The 8921-nt window shown below is 44.8% G+C and overlaps 1 protein-coding gene across 1 annotated transcript; it reads left to right on the top strand.

Moving 5' to 3' along the window:
- Positions 1 to 1157: 1157 nt before the first annotated feature.
- On the top strand, positions 1158 to 4271 carry RPL7 (ribosomal protein L7). Its single transcript, XM_047074034.1, has 7 exons — positions 1158 to 1204; positions 1953 to 2061; positions 2358 to 2524; positions 3036 to 3173; positions 3300 to 3409; positions 3681 to 3890; positions 4213 to 4271. The coding sequence occupies exons 1-6, from the start codon at positions 1191 to 1193 to the stop codon at positions 3887 to 3889; spliced, it is 747 nt and encodes a 248-aa protein (XP_046929990.1). The 5' UTR covers positions 1158 to 1190; the 3' UTR covers position 3890; positions 4213 to 4271.
- The last annotated feature ends 4650 nt before the right edge of the window (positions 4272 to 8921 follow it).

The following is an 8921-nucleotide window of genomic DNA, read 5'->3' as shown; positions in this document are numbered from 1 at the left end:
GGGGCAGCGGGAGCGCCGGGAAGGGGCGACTCGCTCGGCGCAGTCGACCGCTGCCCAACGGCTTGCAGCTGCCCCCGCGGTCTCGTGTCCCCTGCCCTGCACTCCCCACGGCTGTCACTTGGGCACTGGGCTCCGCAGCGCAGCGCCGCTTGCAAGTCGGAGCGCTCCCGGCCGCCTCTGAGCGGGCTCCACGCTCCGAGCTATATAACCCTCGACCGGGAAGAGCCGGCGGCGGCATCGGCCCTCCCTCCGCTCGGCCCTCCCCGCCCCCGGGCGCACCCCGCCCCCGGCCCAGCCCCCCGCCCGCCCGCAGCCGTCCGCCGAACCGCGGCGGGGCAGCCCCTCTCACATGGCCGTGGCTGCAGCCTCCAGCCCTCGTCGCACCTCCCTACACAGTTCACGCCCCCTGCCTTGGGGTGTCCCGGCCTCCGCCGGCCAGGCCTGACGGTCTGCAGTGCCCGGGCCATCCTCCTCTTGCCGTCGGGTCCTCGCTTGTCCCTATTTCGCCACTTTGGTTAAGCGTGGGACTCGGACGGTCACCCCTTCGATCAGGCGCCGCGGAAGACAGCCCTGCAGGCTGGCGGAACGAATAGAAGGACCTCGGCAGCGCGGCAGTAGAGTGCCGGTTTATGGCTGGGGCTGGCAGAGCCGAGAAGCCCGTCAAAAGCCGGGTCTCGGAAGCGACTTAGAATCGCACCTAACCATCCGGAACGTGGGCCAAAAGGCTCTCGTTTTCCCTGGCTGTAATCACCACTGCAGTGGTTGCCTACAGTCCCAGTCAAGCCTTGCCCTCCCCACGCAGTGAAAATAGGGGCATGCCGGGATTTGTAGTTCGCGCCTGTGTGGCGTGTCATTTGCGTACATTACTGGGTGGAATACGAGAAGGTACCCTGTCAACGCAGCCTAGAGACTAGGACCCCGAGTAGTAAAGGTGTCAGCACTCTGTGCTCTTGTCATATTGATTAAAGACTCTAGTGGGTGCATGTATTTCCCATACAAATTTTACCCGAAAGTCGATCGTAAGGGGCTGAATCAGGCAGTTCTCAATTTTGCGTCTGCAAGACGAGTTCTCAGTTCCGAGTTCTTTTCTGGCTTATCCTGGGACACCTCTGAGTTGTGGGGCTTCGCTCTTGTCGTCTTTAAGTGGACAGCGCGCATGCGCTAACTTCCTCTTTTTTCCGGCTGGAACCATGGAGGGTGCAGAGTAAGTAGCTCCTCGCTCACTCGAGAATCCTTCTCCATCCACGAATCCAGCGACTTTTTGTCTCGTTTTCCCTCGGTCTGGCTGTAGCCTGTACCTTTGCCCATTTGTCTGTGTGTTTATGACGCCCTGTGACGCTGGTGGAGGCGCCGGGCAAAGATAGGATGCAGATGGCCTTGGGTCAGAGGTTTTGGAGATACTGGGAACGCGGTGTGAAAGCCTAACTACGTACGGGACCGGCGAGTTTTCCAATTCCCTTTCAAGGGAGGTGCAGAACCTTTGAATTGCGGTCATCTTAGCTCGTATTTGGCCCAGTCGTCCCCGTCGTCAGGCCTTTGCTTTTAGCATGTGGAATTTCAGACCTGAACCAAGGTGGTAGCTGGGAGGTGTTTGTTTGTTTGTTAATTTTCTTGAGAATTCCAGGCCCCCTTCTTGCAGTAGTTTCTCAGTCTGTGTTAACTTTGTTGTGGATATTTTAGTTGTCGGAGGTCAGGATAGATGTGAATTTATTGTATTTTCTGTGAATTCTGTGTATTTAAGTGAAGTGGTCTGTGGTAAAGGTGAAGATTATCGGTATAAAAACTCTCTAAACTCTATTTTTCACCATAACTTGCTAGAGAGCAGCTGAAGGTAGAAATGTTTAGAGCCAGTGATGGTAGTGCTGCTAAATGGCAAAGCCTGTGCAACACAAGAGTAATGCGGTATTGTGTGCTGTTTGAACTATTAATAAAGTTCTGTTTGCTAACGCCAGAGAGAAGAAAAAGAAGGTTCCTGCTGTGCCAGAAACTCTCAAGAAAAAGCGAAGGAATTTCGCAGAGTTGAAGATCAAGCGTCTGAGAAAGAAATTTGCCCAAAAAATGGTAGGTAAATTTTTTTAAGGCACTTAACCTGTAAAGAGAGGCCTTGTGTTTGGGTTGAAAATAGGTGAGTGTTCTTTCTCAGCAAGGTTTGTGGACTTCACCTACTGTACCAGTGAGCTGGATCATCGGCTTTTTAAAAGTGTTTTTAATTGGAGGCAGTGTCTGCACGTTGAAATGTTAACGCATGCTCTGACAAGGAAAAAGTTTCAAGGGGAAATTACTCTTTCTTCTGAACGGGTGGTGGTAACTGTATTTGGGAGCTAAGAATCAGATGAATAACTGGTATTGGTTTTCAGCTTCGAAAGGCAAGGAGGAAGCTTATTTATGAAAAAGCTAAGCATTACCACAAGGAATACAGGCAGATGTACAGAACTGAGATTCGAATGGCTAGAATGGCAAGAAAAGCTGGCAACTTCTACGTACCTGCAGAACCCAAATTGGCATTTGTCATCAGGATCCGAGGGTAAGTTCAGTTTTAACCGCATTCTGGTTTTGAAGGGAAAGTTACACAGTCTCAGCAAAACTTCCCGTTAACTTCTTGGGAGCGTTGGTTCTGGAACATTGGAATAGAGATATTTTGGTCATACCTAGAACGGGGTGGGGGGGGTGGGTAGTATTTTAATGGTTTAGTTGCAAGTGCTGTGTCCACAGCTCTCTGAGCATCTGACTTTTGTTCAGTGTCCTGGATGTTATTTTCAAAAAAAGCTAACAAAGACAAATACAAAGGTAGGATGGGGTAAAAGGGCCTGGGGTAGTTTGAAGTGTCAAAGGTATGTATCAAAGATCACTTATTTGTGAAAGAGGCAGGTTGGGACACGGGCTAGAATAAGCTAAGAAATGCCAGTGGTCTTCGTAACAGTTCCTGTTTATTTAGGTGGGACTTGAGTTGTGCCGAATCATAATGGTTACTTTCTTATCCTCTATTAAGAATTGGGTTAAAGCTCAGTGCATTTTGTCCCTTTTTTTCACTGCAGTATCAATGGTGTGAGCCCAAAGGTTCGAAAGGTGTTGCAGCTTCTTCGCCTTCGCCAGATCTTCAACGGCACCTTTGTTAAGCTCAACAAGGCTTCAGTTAACATGCTAAGGATTGTGGAACCATATATTGCATGGGGGTAAGTCTGTCTTTTCCTTTGAGTTCTTTTTGGCAAATTGGCTCTGTTGACGAGGTGCATTTGAGGTTTTTTGATGGTGATAACCTTAGTATATTTGGTCATTTATGTCTGTTTTTCATATATCAGGTACCCAAACCTGAAGTCAGTGAATGAATTGATCTACAAGCGTGGTTATGGCAAAATCAACAAGAAGAGAATTGCCCTGACAGATAACACATTGATTGCTCGATCTCTTGGTAGGTTCTACCTATTTGGGGAAAGGTTTGATAATTAGACAAAGTTGATTTTTCTATCAACGAATCTTCCCATGTTCTCTACAATGCAGACGTTTACGGAAGATGTAAGTTAAGATTTCGTTGGCTTGAGTATTTGTAAATACAGCCGTGTATTTCCTCCTTTGTTGCTTTATTCTTAATTTACTTTAAACTATCATAGCCTCTGATTGTCCTTGCTGGATATCTTAATCTGTAAAAACAGCTAGCAATTTTTAATGATCTTAATGTTCAGGTAAATACGGCATCATCTGCATGGAGGATCTGATTCATGAGATCTACACTGTTGGAAAACGTTTCAAAGAAGCAAACAACTTTTTATGGCCCTTCAAGTTATCTTCTCCACGAGGGGGAATGAAGAAGAAGACCACCCATTTTGTAGAAGGTGGAGATGCTGGCAACAGGGAAGACCAGATCAATAGGCTTATTAGAAGAATGAACTAAGGTGAGTAGCTGCATCTCGATAGAAGTTTATTTAGTAATAAGGGTAAAAGTGGTGTTAGTCTCCTACTTTTTCCGTTAAATATTGATAAGGGTTTGGTTGGGTGCTAAGCAATATTGTTTAAGGGGGAAAAGCCAACCATGTTATCTGTACAGTTGGTTTGATTGTTCCTTCCTTTTGAGGGGCATTTACGGAGGAAAGAAAAGGCCCAGGGTTTTATCCTACTTAATGGAAATTGAAGTACTTTCTTATAATTTTCTCATTTATGTTAATTCTAATCTATCAAGGTTGTTTCTTTAATGAGTTTTTTTTTTCCCCCTTTCAGGTATTCACCATGATTATTTTTGTAATCTGGTCAGTTAATAAACAACTACTTTCAAATTAGAATGTGTTGTGACTTTTTGTTAGACTCTGCTGTCCTTTAACTATTGGGACAAATCTTGATGTGTGATAAGAGTAAGCTGTCTTTTTCTTAAACTTTTAAAATTTTTATTTATTTTGAGAGAGAATCCCAAGCAGGCTCCAGGGATCGAATGAACTGTGCCAAGTTTTGCCTTTGTATACGAAACTGGGGTCTGGTTTGTATTTTGGTGGAAAACATTCCTTGGGTTTATTAAAAACTCTCTTGTGAAAAGAAAAAAATCTTTTCACTTTTTTTTTTTTAATTTTTCACTTTTCAATTGTGCCACTGAGTTAGCCAAGATGGGTCTGTTCTAAGGAAGCCTGTTTCATAGACTTATGTGCATGATTTATAGGTAAGGTAATAAAAATTGAATTATACTGTTGATGAAATTCCATCTGCTGAGGCTTGGTTTTTCTATAAAGTACTGTGTGAACATGTTTTCCTTTTGCATTCCTTTTTTGTTTTTTGCTGTGTATCTTCACCTATCCAGGTGAGTTTCTGATAATACCATTATATATGTTAGAAAAGGAAAAATGAAATTGCTGCCCATGGATGCCACTTATTTTGGAGCACCCTCAGAACTCCTAATGAAACTAGTGAGCAAAAGCTTGAAATAGAAAAGATTAGGTATTTTATAAGTAACATTTTTATATATTGTATATATCTCAGATTAGTGAGCTGCAGGTTTTCAGTATAGAACATGTGAAGTAAGTACATCTAATAAAAGAAGTTTTTGCAGTCTTCATTGTGCCAGTGGTGTGATGAACAGGTGCCCTGTTCATTTCTTTGACACTTGCACTAGGATCATTACTTCTTAGTATTTATATTTAGTAATTCAAATTCTCTAGACTTGGAAGCAATCTCTCTGAATTAGTGAGTTTATGGTCAGTGAATTCAGAAAAATTGAGAAGATTCTTAATAAAATCAGTGTTACATGTTTGAGTGTGGCAGGGTTTTGCAAGAAATAGGGTATCTTGGTAAACACTATGAATAGTCTGGTACATTTGTTAATAGCCCACGAATGGTGGACACATCACGCAAAGTAGCGAAGCTTTTGAAGCTGGTAAGGAATACGAACGTGTAGGATAAAAAAACTGACAAAGTATATTGGCTGTATGTGTGTTCTCTGCAGGCACTTTTCTGTTTTCCGTCTGGGAAATCCAGTTCTCCATATAAATTACTTTCAAAGTGGGGCCAGAGGCTGAGTAGGGAGGAGTTGGCAGATGTCTAATACCACTATAGAAAACTCTCAAACACTTGCTTCAGAAAAGGGGTATGAAAATATTTTGTGAACTGTTAAAACTTCTTGAAATGCAGCTGGAAAAGCTAACTTAGAAAAGCTACCTCCTAAAAGGGACTGTCCACTAGAAGGCTAACCAAACTTTGAAAGTCTGGGTCCTGCCCAGCAGGTTGTCCTACAAAAATTCACCCCACAAATGTAAATTTGCATTTCTACCCTTTAACATTCCAGCTTCATAAAAATCTTCTGCTAATTACCCCAGTCTCTTCAAGTCACAAAGTTTAGTTGTGCTCACTGGTTTTTTAGCAGGTGTTCCCACAAATTACTTACCTTTGAAAGTTCCTTCATGGTTGGCTGGATTGAGTGCTGGCTCTGAAGCCAAACTGGTTCATACCCAGCCTTCACTTAATCATTTGGGCCAATAAATCTGTTTCTTAGCAAAATAGGGGAAATTGTGCATAATACCATAGGATTTTAATGATGTCAGTTCATGTAAAATGCTTACAGCAGTTCCTGGCTAAAAGTACTAAGTACTATGCAACGTGAGCACCTCGCAGGGGCATACAAATGGAGATGGCCTCTACTTTCTCGTGTGTCAGTCTAACGGGCAAGGTAGACAACGCAAGTAATGTGAGATAAGTGCTACAGGGATGTCTAGATGTATCTGCTTTTTGGGGTGTTGGGACAACCTATGGGGGAAATTGACAACATTCTACCCCCACTGTTTGCATTACAGATTTGGTATCAAACCAGCCAAAACATTGCTTTCATACAGGTGCCTCCCTTCTCTAGGGTAATAAAACATGTAAGGCCAGCCTTTTTGTCCCTCCTAACCGGTACCTGACAGAGTAGGTGCTAAGTTTTTGTTTACTGTTGGTGCTGTAATAAATTACAAACTTTGACTTAAAACTCAGATTTATTGTCTTTAACAATTTCAGGGGTAAGACATCTAGATTTGGTTTCACTGGGCTAAATCGGTGTCAGTAGGCCTGCCTACCGTAGCTCTGAAGGCTAGGAGAGAATCATTTTCTTCCATTTTCTAGCAACCACTTGGCATTTCTTGGCTTATAGGCAGGCCATGCCTCAGTCTTCAAAGTGTAATCAATCTCTCCTTCCATTCTTCCATCATCACTGGCTCTGATCCTCTGCCTCCTCCCTCTTATAAGAACCCTTGTGATCAAATTGTGCCACCCAGATAATCCAGGATAATCTCTACATCTCAAATTCCTTAATTTAAGTGCATCAGCAAAGTCTCTACATTAAGCAGCGTGTTCGCAGGTTCCAGAAATCATGGCAGGGAAGTGTTTTGGGAGGGCTATGTGATCTTTATAGCAGGTAGCTATATTTTTTCTTGTTCCTCAAAAATGACAAGCTTCTAATGTAGGGTCTTGGCCCTTGTAATCTTCTGTCTGGAACACTCAGCCCTCAGGTCTTTGTACATTGCTTCTTTTTCGTTCTGGAAAAGGGTTTTTTCTCTGACACATCTCCATATAACCCTGTATTTTTCATAGTACTTCTTATTACCTGCAATGCTTTTTCCATTTATTCTTGTTGCTTTTCACAGCCTCTCAAAGTTTTGAGAATATGTACCGAAACCACTGTAAGGTTTGAGCGTTTGCCGTCTGTTCTAGCACTTAGAATAGACCTGTTGCATTGCAGGCCTTTTGCTTTGTTGATTGACTTGAGCCTCTTAAGAGTAATAGCAATTTTGGGGCGCTTGGGTGGCTCAGTCCATTAAGTGTCAGACTTCAGCTTAGGTCATGATCTCGCGGTTCGTGAGTTCAAGCCCTGCATCAGCTCTGCTGACAGAGCCTGGAGCCTGCTTTCCTTTCTGTGTTTCTCTCTCTCTCTCTCTCTCTCTCTCTGCCCTTCCCCAGCTTGCACTCTCTCTCTCAAAAATAAGTAAACACTAAAAGTAAATGAATGAACCAAAAAGTAATAGCAATTTAAAATTTGGATTTTCCAGTTGCTGGCATGTTATTCTTGATGAATGCTGAGAGGAGTGGCGCCTGCATTGTGGGTTCATGGGTATATGTATTACTGTAAAGGACTCAAAAAGTGAGTTACTGTGTAGGGATAATAGTTTGTGAAAATAGAACAGCATGTTAGGGGAATATAGGAGATGGTTCATGCTGTGCAGATTGGGAAATTTCACAAAGGAGGTAGAATTTGGACACCTGGTGATAGAAGAGCAGGCAGGAGCCAACAGTTGGGAGACAATGGCAGTGGCAGATGTGATAGCAAAACTCAAGAGCAGACCATTTAATAACAGTTGATCACGTATTGACTGCTAGTGTACACTTAATCCACATAATCCTCCCTCAATTGTCTCCATTTTGCAATCACAAAACCGATTAATTGGGGGATGGGTCCCAGGCCTTGCCCTTTAAATTCTCCACGTGAGTTTTAATGTGCAGCCTATTCCATTAGGTAAGTATACCACTGTCCCCATTTTTAAGATGAGGGGTTAACTTTCCCTCCCCCAGGATCACCCAAATAAGTGGTGTGGCTAGTATTAGGTTCCAGGCCTAATTTGAGTTTTCTTAACCAGAGGAGCTAAGGAAGGTGAGTAGGGAGCTTGATGAAAACAGAAAAGTGTGTTTGGGAGCACCTTCAGTTTTGTCGAACCTGAAACCGTGTATTTTACTAGGGCTAAACTTGCAGCCCTATTTGGGGTCAAGAAATGGAGGCAGAGGGTTTAGAATATAATTTGGCAAAAGTATTGATGCTAAGATCCTACCGCGCAAGTCAAGGTGCTAGGCTTAACTGGGGAGAGGACACCTAACCTTTCACCAGAGAACTTAGACAAAGGACATATAGAACATGGAATGCGGGTTGCCATGGTGAGGGGACTGGGGGTGGGGGGTGGGGCGGGGATGACTGTCACTTAACCTAAGATGGTCTGGGCAAGTATTGCTGGGCTGTTTGAAAGTTCCAGACTCATCAATACACCGGAGAGCCTGGTTAGTTTGAATCTTAAAAATGCAACCCAGGGAACTGCATATCACCAACCTGGTCCAGCCGCCCACTACCCACCCTGTCGATGCATGACACAACTTTTCGTGCCCCACTGACCTTGTGCCACCACTGACTCCTATACACCCGGCCTTGTTTCAGCACCCTCCCTCCCACCCCTGCAGCTGTGACTGCAAAGGCCGTGGCACCGATAGTAGTTGTCGAGTGAGTCCTAGCGGCCTCCTAGCCGCCCAAGTGCTTTCCTGGCGCGGCACCCCAACTGTTGGTCCCTGCTACTGGGGCCGCGGCCGGTGACCTCGCGCGGGAGGCAACCGGAAGCCCCTGGCGCCTGGCAACCGGCACGCAACGGGCGGGCGGGGCTGCAGCCACCGGAGCCGCAGGCCGGGCCGGGCGGGGCTGAGCGGCGGGCGTGCCG

The sequence above is a fragment of the Lynx rufus genome, unplaced genomic scaffold (genome assembly GCF_022079265.1).
Source record: "Lynx rufus isolate CCGP_SWC_20201006 ecotype Redwood Valley unplaced genomic scaffold, mLynRuf1.p SCAF_12, whole genome shotgun sequence".
NCBI lineage: Eukaryota > Metazoa > Chordata > Mammalia > Carnivora > Felidae > Lynx > Lynx rufus.
Note: the sequence above shows the minus strand (reverse complement) of the source record. Positions and strands in the feature narration are given on the sequence as shown.